Consider the following 27009-nt stretch of genomic DNA (forward strand, 5'->3'; position numbering starts at 1 on the left):
GTTATGATGATTTCATTGACTATCGCGCGAAACAATTACTTAAAATATAGTAGTATGACGAGCCATGCGCGAGGGTTACCTGAAAACAAAACAAGCATGAATCTTCCGTAGTATGCTTATAATATCGGATTATTAAATCTTAATGGCTTTTTTGTATCAACATAACTATACAAATATTAAAAATACTCATCATCGGCGCATTCACACTCGTAGAACTAAACAAATGAGATTTGCTCAATCTAAGTGTTCGCGCGTCTTACTTAGTTTAAAAAATACAACCATTTAGAATGTAGCTTGGTTCATGTTGAAGAGTGAAGAAAAAAAGTTAAGATCTCTTCCTCTGAACGTTACTACATTATTCGTGTATGAGGATCTGGCGGGGATAAGTGTTCAGATAACGAGCGAATATAATACAGCATAAGATTTGAAATATAAAGCAGTATGAGTATCCCACGACTGCTTTTTACAATTATATTACGTTGCCCCATGAATAAATACTGCAGTAGACCTATAGCAAAACACTATAGAAATTAATATTGCGAGAACAGTTTCAAACTTAAAAAAAAATAAAAAAATAATGGTGTACAGCTATATACAAAAGTTTAATTAAAATAAGTAAAATAAATCGGAAAAAATAATGGTTCTTATTTACATTCAAAGAACATGACATACAATATAGGATTTACATGTACTTATTTTTCCGACACACCTCTGTGCTTTTAAGCGTCATTTTTTTTACAAAATTCATTTTATATAGTTTAAAATGTTATTTTTTTCTTGTATGTTTTCCCGTCACTACTTGTAGCTTTAACCTCTAACTCCGTGCCTCCGAATCGCATGGCTACTGTAACCGCCTTTCTTGCCATCGGTTTAGCTACAGTTCTCGGAAACTCCACGTGGAACTGACCAACGAACTGACACCCTTCGTCAGTAATGTGATTGGGATCCGTTTTGTCGGAGGCAAAGACGTAGACAGTCGCCGACGTTTGGTCCTCACCTTCAGGGAAGTAATCCTTGTCCACGATCCATTCTCCAAGTTTTACAGCCTGGCCGCGAGTAACGTGTTTCCGAAACGAATTATATGCCCAAAACCTCCCGCCGTCTTCAAATCTGTGTTCAGTACTGTGTTTTTCCGCATTAAATTCCATGGTACACGACACGCCATACGTGTACGGCATTATTCGGGAAGTTATGATGTCCTCCTTATGTCCGAAAAGAACTGCACCGAGCAAGACGGCCAACTCCGTGATCTGAGGACGAACGACCGGGATGTTCTTTTCACCAAGCTCCTGCCTCAATGCCTTTATCACATAGCTCATCATCGCAAAACCTCCGACAACTATCAGCGCTGTAATAGGCAATCCTTTAACTTGGGGGGAAACAAGGATCTTATTTGTGAAATTCAAAATTTCTTGTACACCTTCATCAAACATTTCCTGGATGATTTTTATTGGAAATGATAGGCGCGAATTTGCAAACTTTATATCTTTTTCCCTCATGTGATCTTGTTTCATAATGTCTGAAATATTTTTGTTTGTTTTCTTTTCCCACAAAGTTTTCAGTGAATCAGGAATTCGGAGTCGAAATCGTGGGCTGGAATCCGAGTCACTTGGGTGTTTGACCTGAAATATATACATCGAAATATTACATCGATGGAATGTTGCAACATAGAAATATATAAAAACATATAATATTTTTTATTATGTTAATACCATGTGTCATTCCATATATTCATATATAATACAAATCAACATCGATGAATTCAAACGTTTAAGTCCGTACCTCTCTTTTTTGTGTTTAGAAGTCCATCCTAAGATCGAAGTAATCCATTTCATTCTCTGTCACAAATTTGTCCACGACGTCTTGGCCAATTAGGTATCTAAGCATCGTGAAGAACTTGTCATCGATCCTCATACCGCCCCATGGTCCGCCACCTGACATCTGTACATGTTCCAGTTGTCCCCCTTTGCCAACGCGAACCGTGGTGACATCAACTGTACCTCCTAAATCATAAATATATAACATGAATGCTTCCGGTTGATTTTTATATTCAACAGGGTGTTCTGGAGAGTTAAGCTGCAATTATATCACCATCATTTAATAATATAAACTATATATATATATATATTTTGGCCACGAATCATTGACTAACCGATTCATTTACTGTACTTATTCGTTCCAGACCTTGAAAAGAAGTTACAGTGAATCCGTGAAATGAAGAGCTCTTTCACAAACACTACTTATACCCTTACCGCTTTGTGAGCTATGTTTAAGGGAAAATAGTTCAGATGTTTCATGTCCCCGTTTGGCGTATAATGTGGGGAAAATGAGTAAACTTTACTGTAGAACATACGCGACTTCATATAACAAAATATGTTTTGTTATCCAACACTTAATTCTATCGATGCATCATTTTAAAATGCAACCGAACACAGTTTTCTGCTTGCGTATTGTCAAACATAACTGATTGTTGCGTCTCACCACGATCATTTATTATCTCAACAATTCTGACCTCCCATGTCGACCAACATTAGCACGGAGTCCGGGGCCGCGATGTACTGCAGTTTTCCTCCATCGCCATCGATTTCAAGTTGTTGACGTGTGAGCTGACTGCAGTAGATGGCCGCACATTCCGGTTCTAGAGCAATCGTCAGGTTTTCTGCTGAAATTCCCGCCTTAAAAGCAAGTAAATACGATCTTATAATTTTTTTTTTCAAAACGGAGAAAATAGTTAATAATTTCATGTTCTTCGGTCCAAAACTCATTCATGTAAAAAGGCATAAACACTAATTAGAAATCCTTACAATTCTGTACAGATTTAGTCGTCCGACATATACAAACATATTTTTGTCTAACAATATTTACGAATGAACGTGTAGGTATAGGCGTAAATTTTGTCGTTTTAAATTTGGTTGACGTAAAACGAAACAATTAAGAAATTATTCCATGATCAGATAGTTAATATAGTTTATTTAAAATTCCTCGTACATATTTCTGTATTGATTTAAGATTGGTATAATTTAATACCGACATTTAAATCAATCAGACATATCAAATAACTGTTTCTGTAAACAAAATATAGCACCCATATTTCTAAAATCTTTGCGATAACGAACACGTGGGTATGTTATACAGTGTACAATTAATGTACGACAACAGTTCGTACCACTTCCGTAGCTGCTTTTCTCATCAAAACCTTCGCACGGTCAGTCCATATAGCCGGGATTGTGATCACCCATTTAGTATCATCTTCTTTGTATGGAACTCCTGCCTCTTTAAGATTTTTTATTGCGTGGTCTTTCATGAACTGCATGGACTTTCCAAAGACCAATGAAGCTGGCAGGTGACGACCATTTGCGTCTTCCACTGTTGTATAAAGCATCATCTTGAACCCTCGGAAAAAGTACCAGTTCTCCCAGTCGGCTTCTTCTTCCTTGATTGTGCTGAACCTCTTGTCTGCCCGGAAACCGAACTCGCCCACCGACTTGTCGGGCTGTTTGACAAACATTTAAGTTATCATATTTTCAGTATATTTGGTATTACAATTTACTGGGCATGTCTACCAGGTAACTACCCGTTAACTATAAATAACGCCAGCAGATTGATCCTCATCGTCACGTGGTAAACCCAGGAATGCAAATTGTGCATGCGTTGTGAATTGTATACATTATACATATAAAATGATCAATCTACTTGCGTTATTTATAGTGTGTATATTGTTACGTCTCCTATTTTCGCGATGTACTTTCGATTTCACATCGCGTAATTTTATTACCAAATATGCTGAAAATATGAACTTTTTTCAAGTAATGTAATATACCAGTCGTGATATTTTAATCAATATAAACTAATAATAATTGTAAAAAAAAAGTATTTTAGAACTTTTCTTTTTTCGTCTTTCGTGGTTGACAGTCCCTTTAAACAGTAATGCGTTGATTATTCAATCAGCAGGTTAAAGCTAAATAATAAATGTACATTCATTATCTTAAAGTCTCTGATTTGTAGGCAGCAGACCAGCTACCGTTTTTTTTTACATTTTAGACAAAAAGACACACTCATGCACGAGTTTGGACCACGTCTGTGATTACTGGAAATACAATTTACATATGCGAGGAAACCACACCTCACGGTGTTTAACCGAATTAAGGTTTGGGAGTTTAAGCATAATTATGCAATTCTATATGGCTTGAAATAATAAAAGTGCTTCGATAAGTACGGTTATCGATAGCATTGGTGCAGCTTATTTTGTTCTTGTAAGCCATGATACGCAATGCAACTTAACGTCCTGAAAATTGATCCGATGAAAAATTAATGACATATCTCAATGCACAGGATGCTCTGTACAATAGTTTATGAATGCACATACACATGTAGAAATAGTTTTTAATATGTTTGTACCTTCAACAGCAGCGCAGAAGGTGTTTTGTAGCAACAGAGTCCACCCTCGGACCATTTCGTGTTGATATGGATGTCCAGACGGTCTCGTTCAAAGTCCGTTCGAAACTGCCAAGCGTACCCACTCGCGTACGATCCGAAATCGATCGCTATCACCAGGCGAGGGCCAGGGGACTTGAAATATACAAGCTTTTATTGGTATGGTTTTGAGTTACTATAAAACATGGCTTACTATAAAGTCGGTTAGATTATTAATATGTCTATTATTATACGTCATGAGTATTTCTATTGTATATAAGAATTTATGATAATGACGATTTGCGGGAAAGAAATTAACCGTCTTAGTGGCAGTGAAAAGTATTAGCTTTTAGTCAGTTTTCGTAAAGGTATGTTGTTTTTTAACCGCGTAAATATATTATTATTATTTAGATTGCCATCGAACAGTGCTTTGTCGATTTTTTATTTATTACAGAAATTATGTTGTATTATCTCGTATTTTCGTGATAGCAGCTTATTTTTTATATTATTGACAGTTATAACATATATATATATATATATATATATATATATATATATATATATATATATATATATATATATATATCTATATATATATATATATCTTCCAACTGTCTGCATGCACATGTGCATAAATATTGCAATAACATAACAGCAGTGAAAGCCTCCAGTGTCCAGTGTTAGCCTTTTCCTGAGGCCAATCCACAATGGGTACGTAATTATTGGGAATGTTTTGTATTTAGAAGTCAGACTTGTATATATTATATATGAACAATTAGAAGTATCATTATAATGCTAGTTTGATCTAGTTGCGTATTATTAATTGTCGAGATAATTTGATGCCATTCATAAGACGCATTTTATTGACGGCCACCAGATAAAGCTGTGTATATATTAATCATGGTCAGGTACTTTAATGTATATAAATGTATTTCATCCAAATACATGAAGAGCTGAACATATAATACACGTTTACAATTATTAACAAAAAGCATATGAGCAATATGTATACATAGTACACTATCTTACACTTCTTTAGTGATCAGCACGGTAAACATTGACATTATAACCAGAATGAACTTATATACACATATATTTGAACTAGGCAGGAAATTAAATTGATATTGTTAAGGAAAATAAATCTTCTAGTAATTGAAACAGGAAAAAACATTAAGCATGTGGTATAAGCATTAAACATATTATATCATAGTGCACAAACTTATTAGGCAATAAGTGATAATGCATAACGCACTTACACATGTATTTTCAAACCAATGCTGATCAAAACATACGCGAAAACAATCTGGCATTCTAGGTAAGAAAACGAAATTCTAGGATACCTTCTGTTTACTGATTATGTACTCATAGCGTATTGCGGTTAGATTGATAGCAACATAAGAAACAAACTGGCTAACACGTTACGAAAATACCTTCTTGAAAACGTTCTCTTAAGTATTTACGGCCACAGTGCCCGATCAAGTTTGTTCGTTGTTAAACGTATCCCTTCAGCCCACAATATTACGTTTAAAGCATTGTAAAGTTTGACGCGCCTGCGTTGACGAACGTTTGACACAACGATAGGGCTTAACCATTTTTGAGACACTTTGTAGACTTTTAATACATTTGAAGAGACTGAACCTAAAATTATTGTTGTGATATTTACATTACATTTCATTGAAGGAACGAGTATTGACATTTAGAGACGCATTAAAAGGACATTAATTAAATAAACTTGTTTTGTTTAGATACTTCATACTTATCTCTAAGATACAATGCCAAGCCACACGTACATATGCGCATATACATTATATTTCGAGTAGCTCTATCGCAGGGTTACTCGTGGCAGGCGGAGCGGCCCTGATCCCCGGTTGAACTCTGAAAGGGGACGGTTTGGGGGTCCGAGGGGCCAGTGGTGGACTCGGATTCGGGGAAGAACTTGCCATGGCAGCTGCTGCTCAATCACAACACGTTGTCACACACAATAATTGTATTTTCTTATTGTGCATATAAATATTTCGAACTCCATTAACAGATCTGTAATATAAAATACAATCACGACACTTTGGATTTGTATAGTAAAATACATATTCAAGGTTGATTTAATTCCGAATGAGTCTTTATAATTATTTACATTCGCACTTAATAAACCCTTGATTTGAACTTGCGATTGATATTGTTTCTTCATCCATACATTCCGGGTTTTCAATATTATTATCAAATAACATATATACTTGCTAACACGTACGTGTATTGAAAGATGTGTAATCAATTTCAAGAAAACAGGAACTATTACGTTAAAGGCGTTTTTATTATTACATCATTCATCGAATTTTCAAGCATAATATTGAAAAAATTATAACGCGAACAATAATTTCATCCTTCTGTAGTAAAACACGTATAAACAAAATGTATGGCTACTGTCGTTTGTTTTATGATTTGAAAGAAAATCTTCGTAGCATGTGTATCCGTAGTATCGGCCCTCTTAATGAAAACATCTAAATATTTGAAGTTAAAGATTTAATAACACACATGTTTAATACGTCAAACTTTAGTTGAATGCGTATTCTTGGACATAACAACAAAATCTTCATTAAAATCGGTAATGTTAAGCAAAATACTGGCGAGACAAAGCTCCATGTAGTAATAAGTAGCATGTACACCGTTTCTCATAATATCGGCCCTTCTGATTGGTTGCTAAAGTTTGTTACTATGCGCATATTATTTTTGTATAAATAGATCATTATTTGAAAAACCAAGTTATTGTTCATGTTTTTCTTAAATTACTTTTTTTTTCACAAATAAGCGGCTTATACAACATTTGATAAACCTACTATGAACCCAAAACAAACTAACACAATTATGTGTAATCATAATATCGGCCTGGAAAGCATGACAAAGATCGTCGTAATAGTCATTAACAAGAGCACCGCATAACGGGTGCCACGCTCGGCTGCGAAGCTTGTCAGATTTTGTTTTTAGAAGTCACAGTGACCTTGACCTTTGACCTAGAGACCCCAAAATGGGTGTGGCGTGTAGAGCTCATCAAGGTGCATCTACATATAAAGTTTAAAAGTTGTAGTTGGAAGCACTTTGATTTTGGAGCAAAATGTCAAGGTTTTAGCACGACGCCGGCGGACGACACGACACGACACGACAACGACGAGCTGGCTTTGACAATACCTCGGGTTTTCTCCGAAAACAGCCGAGCTAATAAACAGCAAATAACTTAGAACTTCTAAATGGAAACACAATTAATGTCCAACACTTCTTGAGAGGTTTTCGTTGAAGGCACGATATAATGAGGAAGGCCGATACTATGAGAATAAGGGATATAACAAAATACCACGAATACAAGTATTGTTTCCTAAAATTAAATCAAGTTGATATAATATATTGAAGAGCTGTGCCTGAGATGAATTTGTTACGAAAAATTAATGTTAAATATGCAAATAATACCTTAAATTAAAGCTTTTTACGCACATAAGCTGTAGTCCATATTCAAACAAAACCTGGGTTTTCCATTCTATTTTTGTAAAAGAAAACCAGTTGATACAAAATCTACTTACTCAGTATATTCGTATAAATTGAGGATCTTATTCATATGATGAACTGACACGGATTAGCGCTGTAAAATAAAAATACAAATTTAACATACTATTTATACAAATGTAAGGACACAATTCAACACGTTCAGTACAATTTCGTGTTACATCATTTATCTTAAATGTAACATTCGAATTAGGACCTCCCGTCCAGTTAACACGGGAGGCGGACAACGACAACGGGCGAGGCGTGGTAATGTTATGCGCATGCGTAAACGAGGTACTTCAATATATTCTGGAAATTTATGTATATAAATAAAGCGGTCAAAGTATAGCCTGGTTTATTTTTAGCTTGTGAAATACAAATGATTTCGGTTTCATTTTCGCGCGATGGAAACAACGTGGAATGAACTTTTCTCATGGAAAGAAAACAGTTTTTTCGGAAATTGTCTATCTTTAAGCGACTGTAAAGATATAATTAATGAATATGAATATTGTACATGCACATCGTTTGTACAAGTGCGGTCATCGAAGAATTTTGGAGTTTTGATTTCTCAGGTAATTATAAATGTATGATGCATGCTGATATCTGCATAATTATTATGATATAACTATATATGGTAGTTTAAAGGTAGTTTTAAGTGCATTTAACATTAAAAAATGATTAACAAACGCTAAAATTAAACAAAGGTAAGAGCAGTATTGCGGAAATCAGTTGTGAACATATTTTTTTTGGCGAATTGATAACATTAAGTAATTTGTAACATTATTAAACCGTAGATTGGTGCAAGACAATGGTGCCTTTAAAAAAAATTGTGACTGAACTTAATCATTAAAACCAAGCATCCATTCGCATAACCAAAATGAACATGGCCCCGGCGTCGCCAGATTTTCACACTATGTTACGAGCAAAACAAAACCCATAAGATACATCAACATGACTTGATAACATGTGTGTGATTATTTAGTAGAACATATTGCTATCATAAAGGTAAATGTTGAAAAACTTCGAGATACTACTTGCTATCAAGAATTACCAGAACCTTTATTATACTTGTCACCATTAGTTTTCGTTCATTCTAAAATAAAAAATATTATGTAGAATTCGACTGGTTAAAATTATAGAGAAATCGCTTTCAATATACTTAGTAGGATTTTTTAATGTTGTTATTAGCGTAATAACAACAGGAATATCATTGTGCTTTGAGAAAAGAATACCACCTACATGAACTGATGTCATCAACGTCAACTAGCAGGTAGAGGATTATTTTATTAAATGAGCAGAGCATGTTCTATATGTTGACAATAGAATACCATGTATTGACTGCTGTCATGAACATATAACAAGAGGCGTGGCATGGTCTATATGGCAACAATAAAATATCCTGCCTTGACAGTTGTCATAAACATATAACAACATAAAGAGCATGTTCTATATGATAACCATAGAATACTATGCATTGACTGTTGTTATGAATTGGACGTTGTAAAATAATATGAACTGTACACGGCACTTTGCGTGCAATCAGATACAGTACAAAAATTGTTGCAATATTGAAGGAACTAAGTTATGAAAATGATACAGTGTTTATTACTTTTATTTTATTCAGGAAACTGTCAAAATCATTTGCGAGATACCCCGATACTCAAATGGAAATTTACTACGTTCCGTATGTTGATAATAGAGTACCATGCCTTGGCTGTTGAAATAAACATGTAACAACAGGAAAATCATGTTCTATATGTTGACAATATAATATTCTGCCTTGCCTGTTCTCATGAACGTATAACAACAGGCAGAGCATGTTTTATATATTGACAATAGGAAATCGTGCCTTTACCGTGTTGTCATGAGCATATAACAACAGGCAGAGCATGTTGTATAAGTTGATAATAGCGAACCATGCCTAGAACTGTTGTAATGAACATATAACAACAGGCAGAACATGTTATATATGTTAACAATGGAATACCATGTCTTGACTGTTGTAATGAACATATAACAACAGGCGTAGCATGGTCTATATGGCAGCAATAGAATACCCTGCCTTGACTGCTGTCATGAATATATAAAAACAGTAAGAGAATGTTCTATATGTAAACAATATAATACTATGCATGGCCTGTTGTTATGAACGCATAACAACAGGCGGAGCATGTGTTATATGTTGACAATAGGAAACCGTGCCTTTACCGTTGTCATGAACATATAACAACAGGCAGAGCATGTTGTATATGTTGATAATAGCGTACCATGCCTAGACTGTTGTTATGAGCATATAACAACATGCAGAGCATAATCTATATGTAAACAATGGAATACCATGTCTTGACTGCTGTCATGAACATATTACAACATTAAGAGCATGTTCTATGTTTAAACAATATAATACTATGCATTGACTATTGTTATAAACGCATAACAACAGGCGTAGCATGTTCCATATGTTGATGATAGATTAACATGCATTGGCTGTTTTAATAAACATGTAACAACAGGAAAAGCATGTTCTATATGTTGACAATATAATATTTTGCCTTGACTGTTGTCATGAACGTTTAACAACAGGCAGAGTATGTTTTATATGTTTACAATAGGAAACCGCGCCTTTACCGTTGTCATGAACATATAACAACAGGCAGAGCATGTTGTATAAGTTGATAATAGCGTACCATGCCTAGACTGTTGTAATCAACATATAACAACAAGGAGAGCATGTTCTATATGTTGACAATATAATAGAAACAATTGGAGAATGTTCTAGATGTTGACAATAGAATACGATGCCTTGGCTGTTGTCATGAACGTATAACAATAGGCGGAGCATGTTCTATATGTTGACAACAAAGTACCATGTCTTGGCTGTAGTTATGAACGCATAACAACAGGCGGAGCATGCTCTATATTTCGGCAATAGAATACCATGCCTTGGCTGTTGTCTAGAGGGTATAACAACACTCGGAGCATGTTCTATATGTTGACAATATAATACCATGCCTTTTCTGTTGTCATGAACGTATAACAATAGGCGGAGCATGTTCTATATGTTGACAATGGAATACCCTGTCTTGGCTGTTGTCTTCAACGTATAACAACAGATGGAGCATGTTCTGTATGTTGACAATAAAATATCATGCCTTGACTGCTGTCATGAACATATAACACCTGATGATATATGTTGTATATGTTGACAAAAAATACCATGCCTTGGCTGTTGTCATGGACGCATGTTCTATATGTCGGCAATAGAATACCATGCCTTGGCTGTTGTCTAGTGTGTATAAAAACAATCGGAGCATGTTCTAAATGTTGACAATATAATACAATGCCTTGGCTGTTGTCATGCACGTTTAACAATAGGCGGAGCATGTTCTATATGTTGACAATAGAATAACATGCATTGGCTGTTGTCTTGAACGTATGACAACAGGCGGAGCATGTTCTATATGTTGGCAATAGAATACCATGCCTTGGCTGTTGTCTAGAGTGTATAACAATAATCGGAGAATGTTCTATATGTTGACAATAGAATACCATGCATTGGCTGTTGTCATGAACGCATATCGATAGGCGGAGCATGTTATATATGTTGACAACAAAGTACCATGCCTTGGCTGTAGTCATGAACGCATACCAACAGGCGGAGCATGCTCTATATGTCGGCAATAGAATACCATGCCTTGGCCGTTGTCTAGAGGGTATAACAACAATCGGAGCATGTTGTATATGTTGACAATATAATACCATGTCTTGGCTGTTGTCATGGACGCATATCAACAGGCGGAGCATGTTCTATATGTCGGAAATAGAATACCATGCCTTAGCTGTTGTCTAGTGTGTATAACAACAATCGGAGCATGTTCTATATGTTGGCAATATTAAACCATGCCTTTGCTGTTGTCATGAACGTATAACAATAGGCGGAGCATGTTCTTTATGTTGACAATGGAATACCCGGTCTTGGCTGTTGTCTTCTACGTATAACAACAGATGGAGCATGTTCTGTATGTTGACAATTAAAAAAAAAAACTGAAGAAAAGCTACACTGCGAACCTCCATCCTCTTCGCTATTAACGGGAATAGAGGCAAGTTCAAAAAAAGTTCGAGAACTGCTAAGCAAAATTCACAATCTCAGTTTCCTGATCCAGTCAAAAGAATGTCTTGAGGGTGTAAGGGAAACATTGAGTAGCGTAGTGGAACAGATGACAGAAGCATGTCAAAAGAGTGTTGGACTTTTGTTGGAGAAAACTGAAAGTAAGATGACTTGTATGACTGAACTTCCGAAGCGCCAAAGACGCAAACAGGAAGTCGCCAAGACAGGTAAAATCATGTAGAACAAAGATTTGCTCTTTTATGCATATTTTAACAAAATTAGTGTTACCGTCTCTTTACATATGCGGGCTTATCAATTGTCAGCAGTCACTCCTCAAACACATCTATTTCTTTATTGAGCAAATATGCACTACAGCAAAAGTTAAATGATTATATTATTCGATATAGCGCCTGAGTAAGCAATTCCTGGGGTAGGTGCTCAGATTTTCATTACATTGTACGTATATATATATACAGTTTTCTCGATGAAACATGCATATTTTCCAAATTCATTTCAGAAACGCCGTTTGTCGATGATGAAAGTTCAAAGGAGAACCCATCCGAATATGCTATACCAGGTATGATCCGAAAGGTGAAATATAATCAAGAGCTTATTTTCACCTATCGAATGTTTTGAATTAAAGAAAGAAAACATAACAGGATTACAATTCAGAAGACGCATACACCAGTTTAAATTAAGTAGGGAATGTGCCGAGGTATTCTGCTCTGTCTTATGTTATGTATTTTCAAAATATAACATTTGACGTTCCTGTGCACTAGTCTATGTTAAACTATTGAATCAGAATATGTTTTGTTCTTCGATTAAAAACATTAGCTCCCGGGGCAGAGCTGTGAATTGTTGCGTATTCTTGATACACGAATTGCACTCAGATCATGTTAGTAACCGTAACCAATATACTATATGATAACATTAGTAAAAGGTATTTATATTTCTGTGACTGTTTATGAAGTTAAAAAAATGCGCCAATATTTAAATAAAGAAGCTGTTTACATAAAATTTAACTTAAACCATTTGTAAGTTCCATTTATTTTAAATGTAAATATTACGCATATATTTGATATTTTTGTTTTGCATGGTTGTCTGAAAAACACCAGGAATGTTATAACAAGAAACCCTTCGGGATTCACGTACTTTTAACAGCTTTAAAAATGTTTTTATACAATCTTTAACACAAAATTTCAAATATATTTCTTAACTTTTAAAGAATTTTTTAATTATGTTTACAGCTAAAAAGAGAGGTAAACGAGCGAAACTGTCTTTGAGTACTAGAGGAAAGAAAAGGCCGGCAACTGAAATCACAGAGAAAGATATTGCTTATGAGTTCAATATAAGCCTACTATACATGATCATATACACATTTTAATTTTATTTAATTTGACGAACTTTTCTTACTTTTTGAATTTAAGAAGCTGCTACAATACTTATGCGTCTCTAAAATTGTCAGAAAAAGTACCTAAAAATTACACAGAAAAGAGCCAGTGTTTTAAAGTAAACAAACATCCAAGGACTCCATTAACTAAACTATACTAAAATCAAGTAAAATAATGCAGTATATGAACTATCGACTCGCGGAGCTCAAATGCTGCCACTTATTTTGATGTATGGTATATTCCATTTGATCTTGAAGTAAAGGAGTCATGGTTCAGGTCGCATTATTTTTTGAGTACCCCGCGTAATGGCCATATAATTTCCGGGAACTTAAGTATGTGAAGCTTATTAGTTTGGTATTGATTCGGTAAGCAATACACAAAATTAAAGCAATAACAAATATTCCAATATGTTAACTTTAAAGCGAAAGCGACCCCACATTCTTTCTGAGTCTGCCGTTATTGATTTGACACGCAGAAAAGGGTGAAATGATGTTGTTGTTTAACAAGTTTGGAAAATGCGATCAGACTCAAAAACACGCCTCAAAATGAACTGTGAATTGAAACTACTTACTTTTCCGTTATCGATAATGCTTTCATTATTTTTGTTTCAAAGCCAGGAAAATGTGCAAGGGACAGAAAAGGCAAACACGTGAAATGGGATGATAACTTTAAGAATGAAAATTAATTTAACTTTGGTACCGACTTTCAGAAAGGTACTTTCATTTAATGCCTTTACATATTCCGTATCCATAACCTCCCTCTCTTTCTTTCTCCCTCTCTCTTCGAGGTTGCTTCAATCTAGAATAAGTCTCGAGAGCGACTGTTGTATGTCGAACTTGTTTCAAAATGTAAAATCAATAAATTATTGCAAATATAAGGTCAATGTTTTGACAAACGCCGATGCTTTATTTTCCCAGCCAAGAACGCGGTAGAAAAAATATGGGCTTTGCCAGATGGCACTGACTACATAGCGGGAAAGGTCCATAACGTAAACATAACATACAATGACATTCGATTGTTGGATATTGGTGAATTGCTGACAGATCAGGTAGTTTGGTTGTACCATTTAATATATTTGTGAATAAGAGGCTAACCACATATTATGATCGGGCATGTTCATAGCCATAACGAGAATGAGTCCCGTACTTCAAAAGGAAGTATTTTTGTACTTGCAAAACTGCCATAGTGGTTTTTAGCTCGGCTGTTTTCGGAGAAAACCCAAGGTATTGTCATAGCCAGCTCGTCGTGTCGTCCGCCGTTCGCGTCGTGCTAAAACCTAAACATCTTATTAAGGATTTGCACATTGGCTCTAAAATCAGTTAAGGATTTGAACATTGGCTCTAAAATCAAAGTGCTTTAACCTTCAACTTTGAAACGTCATATGTAGCTGCATCTTGATGCATTCTACATGCCACACCCATTTTTGGATCACTAGGTCAAAGATCAAGGTCAATGTTACATCTTTTAAAAAAAGTCTGACAAGCTTTCTTTTATTCAAAACTGCAACCGCAGCCGAGCGTCGCACCCGTTATGCAGAGCTCTTATTTTTTTATGCTGTAAAGACTATATTGGTACCAGGGTTTTAATAACATTACACTGCAAGTACTGTATATGGTGGTTTTTTTATCCATATTATAACACATTGCTGACTATCCTCTTTAATGTCTTACAAACAATGACGATAATCATGGCACAGCAATAACTTTCCAGGTCATAGACGGTTATTTGGCCAATCTAACCCAAGCTGCGATCGACAAGGGTCAAATAAAGATCAAGCATGAACTTTGTTCAACTATGACTAGCATCATGAATGATTCCCATAAGCCGAAAAATAATAACGTAAATATATCTTTCATTATAGCGAACTAACATTAATAGAGTTACTTAATTCGTAATACAGTGCAAAAAGATACGTTACTGTTACTTTGGATGAAATCAACATAATTTTTGTTCGCTTTCTCTGTATAGTGTGTATATGTTATAATGCTCGTGGATTTTTGCCATAAATTCCTGATTTATTTACAACAAATTTAATTGTATTAACGCATCTGTTTATTTTCGCAGTGTTTCCGGAGGCTTACAGTTTTTGAACTGTCCGTCTGTCATTCCGCCAGTCAGTCCGTCCGAAAACTTTAACATTGGTCATAATTTCCTTATAAGTCATACTTGGATAATATGGCCTTGGGTCAAGATCTTTTCGATGACACATTAATTTATGACCTTGAACCCAGGATGACATTGACTTTGAAGGTACAATTAAAAAAAAACTCTTAACACGGGCCATATCTTTCTTACATGTTAATTGATTTACTTTATATTTTAACACAACACCCCTTGAGACAAGATCTTTTCAATAAAATTAATTTTATGACATTACAGTTCTGCTGACTTTTTTCAACTTTGATCAATAGTTACCTTCACATCTGGTGCTAAATCCAAGGTCAAATGACCCTTCGGAGGCATTGTCATTTTACAGTGACGGCTCTTGTTTTTACTTTTTTATTTATCGATTCACAGTACAGGGTTTATAATTACGACATGATTGTTGGAGCTTACTTTCAAAGGGGTAACCACTGGAATCTCCTGGTAAGTATGCTGCTATTGTTCGAATCTAAATATCAATGTCAATGGCAAAATTATGATGCATGAAAAACGCTATTTTAGTGTGTTGCAATTAATGAACAATAATGCATGCTTTGAGTTCAGATGAGTACTGATATAATCACGAGGGTCGCTATACTTGAGTAATTTCATTTATACAGCATCCAAAACGACAAAGGAAACATGACAAAATATTTCTAAGAAATTCATGGAAGTAGCGTTGAACTGCATTCAGCCGAGCAAACTTTTTGTTCACATCATTTGGTATTTATATGGCATTATATCGTCCATGTACTTTTATTACGAGCCAACCTCTAACTCGTGGAATTAAAAACAGGTCAACATGTGGGCCATTTATGTAGACTTGCTAGCATAAACTTAAATTACAACCTGCTTACGGCAAGATTACCTGTAAACAAATCTAATTTGTATTTTACAAACACGCTTACATTTATACCCCCACAGATTCTGTTTGGGGGGGGGGGGCTATAAAAGAATATGTTTGTCCCGTCCGTCCCTATCCCAGCACGTCCCGTCCGTACGTCCCGATTTGTTGTCCGTACGTCCCATCCGGACGACCCGATTTTGTTTTCACGAATGACTTTTTAACCAATAAACAAACAACCTTCAAAGGTCATATGTAGATACACCTCAATGAGTTTTGCGCGTCGACTCTCTTTCCGGACAGTAGGTCAAAGGTCAAATATACTTTGTCCTGATTTTTTGTCCGCACGTCCCGATTTTATTTTCATGAATAAGTTTTGAACCCAACCTCCAAAGTTCATATGTAGATATACCTCAATGACTTTTAAACGACAACTATCTTTCGGGTCATTAGTTCAAAGGTCAATGTCCCTGCGACCTCTAAATAAAAAACTTTAACATTGGCTCCAGAATGGAATTGCTTCGACCTACAACTATCAAACTTCATATGTCGATGCACCTTGGTGAGCTTTACATCACTTGTCAGACCCTCTTTCGGGTCCCTAGGTGAAAGGTCAAAGTCAATGTGATATGTTATAGCAAACTGTATTATTGACTATGTAATAAAAGTGCTTCCATCTACAACCTTCAGAATTCATACGTTGATGCTCTGCTATTAGTCTTACATGCCACATCATTTTTACTCCCCAGAACATAGGTTCTGGAGGCATATTAAAATCGCACCGTCCATCAGTCAGTCCGTCCGTCCGGATTAGTTTCCGCTCAATAAGTCAAGCAATTGTCATCCGATCTTTGCCAAACTTGGTCAGAAGTTGTATCTAGACAAGGACCATACTAACAGTTTAAACCTTAGGTGTTTTTCTTAGGAGCTGTTTTTTGAAGAAAAAAATGTGAAATTTTAATTTATACTATACATCCAAATTTCAGGAACATGTACACAGTACAAACCACTGTCTGAAAATCATAACCTGCCTTTTGCTTAAATGCATTACTATTATTCAAACACTTACTAATTTCAGTTCGCAGAAAACCATATTTTGGGGTTGCCATGTATCTTTGAAAAGAAGGACGTGCTCAACAAAAGAAAAGAGATTGCAGCCACTCTTCTTTTATATGAAGGTATCGATAAGTTTGAATGTAACAAGTGGTTTTTTAGTGGAAAGTTCAACACTTAAGACTATATTATGAATGCTTTTGTATCAAACAAATTCCTCATAATGAGTATAAGGCAAGTGTAGGTATATGTACAAGCCATCATGTATTAACGGACCCTTTACAGTTCATTTTTTCAATTTTTTCAAGCGCCTTATTTGTCTATCATAAATGTATGCCATTATCGAATTTTCGGAATAATATGTTAAATTGTTTGTATTATAACATTTCACATGACCTACATTTATCGTGCATTATATTCAGTGAATGTTAAAGAGTGCTGTCCTGCATGTGGTTGGAAACCAGAAGGGGAGGAAAAGTTGGTAAGAATTTTAAAATTTAAAAATCATTTCATTCTTAGATTGTAAAGTAGAATTTTTTTTCATCATTTTGCTCTTTGATTTACTCTCTCACCGTGTGGAAAATTAATAGATTCTATTGATCTATAATTTTTGAGTTACGAATCTATCGCTGTATGTATTTAAAGAGGAAACTTGGTAATCCGGTATAACAATAGAAAATTGTAGAATAGTTTACCGTTATACGCATTGAAATACATTCAGGCCAATATCTAGATCAAGTTACAGCTGAAACAAATTCACATGAGACACTTCTAGTCAAAACAACTAGACGAGTTATTTAATATTGAAAAATTGTCATATTGTTTCTTACTATGAATAGTTGCATGAGTCAATGTGGACGAGCAAATTGTTGTCTTTCAGAAGTTTTGAATGTCATACGGGATAAAATAAGGTTAACAACTCCCACCTTCGTTATATTTTATTGGTCGATGCTAAGTATGAACAATTAAAATAGTTCATGTCGGCATTTCCATATTACATGAAACGCAAATATATGAAGTGTTGTTTGCAGATGTATACTTTCTGACTATATTGGAAAAAACATAATTTTCAAAAATAAATATCAAACACTCGTTTTCAAATACAATATTCTGTGTTTCCGCTTGAACCGATCACTCAATCCCAATTGCGTATTCGGTAGCGTTATACGTTATGCATTCGTGTATGCCTCAAAGGGTCTCCCTGTTGGGTTAAGTTTGTAAATATATGTTTCTTGCTCAAACTCTGTTTAACTGGCCACTGAATTAAAACAATCTTGTATGTATTACTATGCTTTTTGAAGCCAGTATAAAGGGCGATATAATTATTGAATGTTTTTACTGAACTTCATTTTTTTATCTGGCATTACTCATGATCTGACAGACTATCGCAAACAAATTCATATGGGTAGATTTCACATTTAATTTACAAATGTAGCAAAGCCTCCTTCCAAGTTGGTGGATGGGGGAGTTATATAGGACTGTCTATGTCTAGTCTTGTTATTCTGTCTGTGTTAAACTTAACTTGAGTAGAATGTAACATTTAAATATGATGGTATTTCTAATATTTTAAATTCGCATTTATAAAATAACAAGACTGGCTTAAAACCAGATATAAAAGACTGAGCATTGTAGCAGAATGCTCTTCTGTGGTTGCATGTGTTATTCCACTCTAATTTGGAGGCATATATTATAATAATTGGGTACACATACCATTGTGATAAATGACGAGAGAAGCTTAAGAAATACCAGCAGATTTTATTTTAGTTGTATTTTGCAAATAAGTGCATATATTATAAGCACAGATTGTTAATGCAAGCCATAAATGACTAGTCAACTTTGCTTTTATATAGATGTTTTACCGGTATGTGTTTAACATATATGAGATGTGTTCTATATATTTGATGATGTTTCAGTGATAAAGATAATCAAATAATTAGTTTTGATTCAATAAATTGCGTTGAAAAAAAAATAATTACATTACAAAAAAACATATTTGATTGCTCTTGAAATAATGGTGTTTTTAAACAAAGACTCAAGGCAGGTTTTACAAATAAGGAACATACACATATATTTCTATCGTTAAAGTATAATTGCTTATACTTGTCAAATTGTTGCATAATGAGCGAATCAATCATGAAAAAGTTATGTTTTGATATTCTTATTTTATTATTATGTTGTATAGTTTGAGCATTATGACTGTATATTGTTTTGTTTCCAACAGATAGTTCGGAACAATGTGCTAAATAAACTTTTTTTTTTGAAATGTTTTATTTAAGTTTCTGTGTTATATATAATTATAAAGTGTGGGCCTTAATTCTTATTTTATTCCAAAAAGGAAGTCTTTAATAAGGCGTTAACAGGAGAGAGTATATAAATATTTTATTGTAAAAGTTTAAGCCTAATGACTGTCTATTGTTTTATTTCGGATAGATAGTTTGGAACAAGGCCCTTATAATCTATATTTTGAATGGCTTCTATTACTTTTGGTGTTGTATATAATTGTGCAGTGTTTGCCTTAATACTCTCTTTTGTTCCAAAAAGGAAGTATTCAGTAAGGCGTTTACAGTAGTACATATGTATGGCAGTGTTATAATGTAAGCCTAATGACCGTCTATATTTTGTTTCGGATAAATAGTTTGGAACTAGGTGTTAATAAACTATATTTTGAATGGTTTATGTTAATTTCTGTTTTGTAAATAATTTTATGGTTTTTGCTTTAATACTTTTTTGTTTTAAATAGGAAGTCTATAAGGCGCTAACAGTAGCATATAAATATGGTGTTTTTATGAAAAGCAAAAAAACACGTAGTACATTTTAGCTGTAAATGTTATGATTTAATGTGACTTGTTTTATAAAAAAAGCCTTAAGAAATGTTAATTAATTTGCAAAATATCAGTTCTTCATGCATCTTGCAAATATTGTATCTGACAAGGTCTGGTTACTTTTCAATTAAATCTCAGGTTATAATTTATTACAAAAACATAATGCATCACTTTACAGACAACAAAAAAGACCATTTGGAGTTTGTATTTACAGTATCGTAGAATAATTATTTTTCTGTTTTTTATTTATCAAATTAACAAATTTGTCTTTGCAGTTGATATTTTACTATAATGAGAGAAACTGTACATTATACTATCAAAACGAAAGTATTGTTAACGAATTTTGCCTTTGGACAACACTTGTTTTATGTTTATTGTTATATCTTAATGCATGTACGATATTTACTCAACATTGCGATTATCAATATTTGTGTCGTTTTTATTTACTTATAATTCTTTTAAGTACTGTTTGTTCTGATTAACATCTGTTTACATTACAACCATGTGTTGTATAATAGTTTTCAAAAATCTAATATTTTAATTAAATCAAGTGTTACATATATTTAAAAAAAACAAGACCGACATAAAATACGGATAAGAAAGACTAAGAATGCCACAACATCTAGTGACATGTGATGCAATCTTCTGCTGAACTTGTGAGAACTTTATTATTTGGTTGACATTTAAACACATGTTCGCAACAGGGAGATTGTGTATGCACCCCTGATCGAATGATCGGGGTTATATTGTGTTTGGCCTGTCTGTCTGTCATTGTATGCATGTGTCTGTGTGTCTGTCCCAAAACTTTAACCTTGGTCAAAACTTTTACAATATTGAAGATAGCAACATGAAATTTGGCATTTGGAGTGGTGAAATGGCTAGGTCATCCTTCAAGGTTAAAAGTCAAATATATGGCTTCAAAGCGGCACAGTAGGGGGCATTTTTGTTTCACAAACACAGCTCTTGTTTTCTATTTGAATGGATTTTGTATATAATTTCAAAAATAATGTTTGGTACTTAACAAATAAGTGCATATTTAACTCAGATAGATAATTATTGAAAAGCCGTACAAATCTAGTCAGTTTTACGTTTAAATAGATGTTTGATGTTATGTAATATATATGTGCTGTTTTGTTAAATATATATATGTGATGTTGTGAAAGTGAAATGTATAATGATGAATATTTATTATTATCTAAGTTAAATTAAGTTCAATTAAAAGGTGTATACATTAATTAAGCATATGGAATTTGTTTTGTGTGCATCCTTCCCGTACATATTTTAAAGCAAATACAAACAAGTAAATTAAAAACGCTTTAACAGCATGAACACCAAGAACACCACAAACAACTATAATATTACAATATCACCATGATCGTATTTATTGCTACAAAATCTGCTGATATTCTAGCTGAAACTACCATATAATTTAACGTGAACAGCAATCAATAATACATTAAAAGAGCACAAATGTTACTTCAAAACTAAACCTTTTTGTATTGACTTTCATTCACATGCGTGTGTTCACTTTCCCGGCCCAAAGTCGCATAATGTGACTACCAAGATTGTGTCCATGCACTCCTAAATAATAAACTGACTAGACTGCATATTTTGGGACAAATTTTGTAATACAGTGTCAATTCCTATGTAATTAAGTTTTAATTGAAGATATTCAAAGTTTTACAAAGATGACATTTAATTTTGATTTAGTCTCCATCTTTTTGTGGCGTAGATGGTGCGGGGTGGGGAACTGGTAAAAAAACACCTGTCCAGTATGTAATAACCATGCTTAATATGCTGATATCATGCCCATACTTCACCTGTTGTTATATGTTCATGACAGCAGTCAAGGCATGATATTCTATTGTCAACATATAGAACATATTTCACCTGGTGTTATATGTTCTTGACAGTAGTCAAGGCATGATATTCTAGTGTCAACATATAGAAGTTTCCGCCTGTTCTTATCTGCTCATGACAACAGTCAAGGCATGGTATTCTAGTGTCAACATATGGAAAATGCTTCGCCTATTGTTATACGTTCAAGACAACAGCCAAGGCATGGTATTCTATTGTCAACATATAGAACATGCTCCGCCTATTGTTAAACGTTCATGACAACAGCCAAGGCATGGTATTCTATTGTAAACATATAGAACAATATCCGATTGTTGTTATACACACTTGACAACAGCCAAGGCATGGTATTCTATTGCCGACATATAGAACATGCTCCGCCTGTTGTTATGCGTCCATGACAACAGCCAAGGCATGGTATTTTTTGTCAACATATACAACATTTATAACCAGGTGTTATATGTTCATGACAGCAGTCAAGGCATGATATGTTATTGTCAACATACAGAACATGCCCCATCTGTTGTTATACGTTCACGACAACAGCCAAGGCATGGTATTCCATTGACAACATATAGAACATGTTCCGCCTATTGTTATACGTTCACGTCAACAGTAAAAGGAATGGTATTATATTGTCAACATATAGAACATGCTCCGATTGTTGTTATACACTCTAGACAACAGCCAAGGCATGGTATTCTATTTCCGACATATAGAGCATGCTCCGCCTATTGTTATGCGTTCATGACAACAGGCAAGGCATGTTATTCTATTGTCAGCATATAGAACAGGCTCCGCCTATTGTTATACGTTCATGACAACAGCCAAGGCATGGTATTCTATTGTCAACATATAGAACTTTCTACGATTGTTGTTATACACTCTAGACAAAAGCCAAGGCATGGTATTATATTGCCAACATATAGAACATGCTCCGCCTGTTGTCACACGTTTAAGACAACAGCCAAGGCATGGTATTCTATTGTTAACATACAGAACATGCTCCGCCTATTGTTAAACGTTCATGACAACAGCCAAGGCATGGTAATCTATTGTAAACATATAGAACATGCTCCGATTGTTGTTATACACACTAGACAACAGCCGAGGCATGGTATTCTATTGCCGACATATAGAACATGCTCCGTCTGTTGTTATGCGTCCATGACAACAGCCAAGGCGTGGTATTCTATTGTCAACAAATAGAACATTCTCCTATTGTTGTTATACACTCTAGACAAAAGCCAAGGCATGGTATTCTATTGCCAACATATAGAACATGCTCCGCCTGTTGTCACACGTTCAAGACAACAGCCGAGGCATGGTATTCTATTGTCAACATATAGAACATGCTCCGCCTATTGTTAAACGTTCATGACAACAGACAAGACATAGTATTCTATTGTAAACATATAGAACATGCTCCGATTGTTGTTATACATACTAGACAACAGCCAAGGCATGGTATTCTATTGCCGACATATAGAACATGCTCCGCCTGTTGTTATGTGTCCATGACATCAGCCAATGCATGGTATTTTTTGTCAACATATACTACATTTATTACCAGGTGTTATATGTTCATGACAGCAGTAAAGGCATGATATTTTATTGTCAACATACAGAACATGTCCCATCTGTTGTTATACGTTCACGACAACAGCCAAGGCATTGTATTCCATTGTCAACATACAGAACATGTTCCGCCTATTGTTATACGTTCACGACAACAGTAAAAGGAATGGTATTATATTGTCAACATATAGAACATGCTCCGATTGTTGTTATACACTCTAGACGACAGCCAAGGCATGGAATTCTATTGCCGACATATAGAGCATGCTCCGCCTGTTGTTATGCGTTCATGACAACAGCCAAGGCATGTTATTCTATTGTCCACATATAGAACATGCTCAGCCTATTGTTATACGTTCATGACAACAGCCAATGCATGGTTTGCTATTGTCAACATATAGAACATTCTCCGATTGTTGTTATACACTCTAGACAAAAACCAAGGCATGGTATTCTCTTGCCAACATATAGAACATGCTCCGCCTGTTGTCACACGTTCAAGACGACAGCCAAGGCATGGTATTCTATTGTTAACATATAGAACATGCTCCGCCTATTGTTAAACGTTCATGACAACAGCCAAGGCATGGTATTCTATTGTAAACATATAGAACATGCTCCGATTGTTGTTATACACACTAGACAACAGCCAAGGCATGGTATTCTATTGCCGACATATAGAACATGCTCCGCCTGTTTTCACACGTTCAAGACAACAGCCAAGGCATGGTATTCTATTGTTAACATATAGAACATGCTCCGCCTATTGTTAAACTTTCATGCCAACAGCCAATGCATGGTATTCTATTGTAAACATATAGAATTTGCTCCGATTGTTGTTATACACACTAGACAACAGCCATGGCATGGTATTCTATTGCCGACATATAGAACATGCTCCGCCTGTTGCTATGCGTCCTTGACAACAGCCAAGGCATGGTATTTTTGTCAACATATACAACATGTACCACCAGGTGTTATATGTTCATGACCGCAGTCAATGCATGATATTATATTGTCAACATACAGAACATGCTCCATCTGTTGTTATACGTTGAAGACAACAGCCAAGACAGGGTAATCCATTGTCAACATATAGAACATGCTCCGCCTATTAATATACGTTCATGACAACAGCAAAGGCATGGAATTATATTGTCAACATATAGAACATGCTCCGATTGTTGTTATACCCTATTGACAATAGAGCATGGAGCATGCTCCACCTGTTGTTATGCGTTCATGACTACAGCTAAGGCATGGTACTTTGTTGTCAACATATAGAACATGCTCCGCCTATTGTTATACGTTCATGACAACAGCCAATGCATGGTATTCTATTGTCAACATATAGAACATTCTCCGATTGTTGTTATACACTCTAGACAAAAGCATAGACATGGTATTCTATTGCCAACATGTAGAACATGCTCCGCCTGTTGTTATACGTTAATGTCAACAGCCAAGGCATGGTATTCTATTGTCAACATATAGAACATGCTCATGTAAATTTTATGATCTTTCAATCAAATACTTGAAATTATAAATATTGGATTATATTGACATAGAAGCGCTGAATATTTAAATCTTAGACAAATGATCATTTTGAAAAGTATTATGTCTATATGTTGTTGTATATTAAATGTCTTCTCAACACGGTTTTCATAAATCCGTTACACTTATATGACCTTTTTTTTTAATTCGATAATTATTTGGTGTTTGGACGGAAAATTGTTCTAAATCCTCCATTTTTCGTATTCTTAAAGTATTGCCTTACGAGAAAAATGTGCATAGCAACGTGAAATTGTATATTTAACCTTTCATTTGGGAACGTATCGGTTTTGTACAATTTCGTTCGGTGGCAAGTCGAGACGCACACAGAGACAAAAAAGTACGTCCGCAATTATATGTAAAGCGTTAAAATGGCTAAATTCGTTACGATTTTTTTTTATACGGATCGCTTACATCACACAGTGATCTCCCTTTTACTAAAGTGTTAACTATTTGGATTTCGCAGGTCATGAACACAAATAATTTGTAATTATATTGAAAACTAATTATAGTGTCGGAATCGTTTGCTAGGTAGGGTCACAGCCCGAACCAGAGGATATTTCTTTAATGCCTGAGCATTATAATGTAACCGATTTATTAACTATTTACCGTTTGCTGGTCTGAAATCGTTTAACCTACAGGATTAAGCTGATGGTGATGTTAACTTTATTTCATCGTGCCTCGGAAGGTTGTAATGTTGCTCTGGTGAATAGTTTTGAGTTATTAAATTGCAATGAAATCGAATTTGTATTATCTTGTATTTATTTTCTTTTAATTACAATGCACTAGTCTTAGCCTTTATTTCTACGTGTTTGTTTTTTTAATTATTTATTAACTAAGATTACATATGATAATATATTTAAACGTGTTATTCACAAATGCATAGAATATAATAATCAAAAGTGCATGAAACATATAAATGTGTAACCATATACGCGTTTTCGTATAAAGTTTCACATATTTAGAACTATGCTTTGCAGTCAGGTTGCAACGGAAGCAATTTGAAAACGATTTATCGAGGTTGACACGAAAGTACGTAAGTAAAGTCTGTCCTTGTTCGAAACAAAATTTGTTGTTGCACATTTTACTTAAATATTAAAGTGACTTATACATGTTTACATTACATTTATATAATGGGATATATATATGTACTACATTCTATTTATACTCAATTTAAATATTTACTGATCACAAATGTCTTTTCTACCAAACTGTGACATGCTTTTTTACACCAATTAACAAAGATTTTTCAGTGTTTTGATATTTACTTGTCACATTATTGTGGTTACATGTGTTTAAACAACTGCAAGCATATCTCTTATTTTGAAAAACAACAACAATGTTTTCCTAAAATTATTTTTGAGGACTAACGTGTGTACTTGGTTATTGTTGAGATAAGGTTGAAATGTGCATACATGGTTGTTTGGATATAGCATATGTATCAATAATATGAGTACGTATTAACACAGATTTACATTTCTTGCAGATTAACTTAGACATTTATTCAGGCTTTCTGTTGTATTATTCTAAGCCAAACCTAACAAAGGAAAATCTAAGGTCAACCCTGCTTGGCTAGTTAAGTTGGACAATAATGACCGAACTGAACTTTTAAAAAGGATCTTGATCTGTAGAAAAGTTCTAAAAGGACATTGACAGCAAAATGAGAAGAAAGATTGAATCATACCTTTAAAAGCAATCATATTCCTTAGACAAAATGTCATG

At 34.6% G+C, this 27009-nt stretch overlaps 2 protein-coding genes and 1 long non-coding RNA gene across 3 annotated transcripts; 1 reads left to right on the forward strand and 2 right to left on the reverse strand.

Moving 5' to 3' along the window:
- Nucleotides 1-701: 701 nt before the first annotated feature.
- Nucleotides 702-2670, reverse strand: LOC127867687 (heat shock 70 kDa protein 12B-like). The gene is made up of 3 exons (XM_052409012.1): nt 2513-2670; nt 1783-2003; nt 702-1622 (listed from the first exon to the last, which is right to left on the reverse strand). The coding sequence occupies exon 3, from the start codon at nt 1512-1514 to the stop codon at nt 759-761; it is 756 nt and encodes a 251-aa protein (XP_052264972.1). The 5' UTR covers nt 1515-1622; nt 1783-2003; nt 2513-2670; the 3' UTR covers nt 702-758.
- On the reverse strand, nt 1798-15903 carry LOC127864479 (heat shock 70 kDa protein 12B-like). Its single transcript, XM_052404105.1, has 5 exons — nt 15856-15903; nt 4399-4569; nt 3167-3493; nt 2513-2675; nt 1798-2003 (listed from the first exon to the last, which is right to left on the reverse strand). The coding sequence occupies exons 1-5, from the start codon at nt 15901-15903 to the stop codon at nt 1798-1800; spliced, it is 915 nt and encodes a 304-aa protein (XP_052260065.1).
- A 52-nt stretch (nt 15904-15955) lies between these two features.
- Nucleotides 15956-17960, forward strand: LOC127845794 (uncharacterized). The gene is made up of 3 exons (XR_008033389.1): nt 15956-16026; nt 17505-17604; nt 17902-17960. It is a non-coding gene; the product is annotated as an uncharacterized LOC127845794 (long non-coding RNA).
- The last annotated feature ends 9049 nt before the right edge of the window (nt 17961-27009 follow it).

This window comes from Dreissena polymorpha, chromosome 1, assembly GCF_020536995.1.
Source record: "Dreissena polymorpha isolate Duluth1 chromosome 1, UMN_Dpol_1.0, whole genome shotgun sequence".
In the NCBI taxonomy this organism is placed as follows: Eukaryota; Metazoa; Mollusca; class Bivalvia; order Myida; family Dreissenidae; genus Dreissena; species Dreissena polymorpha.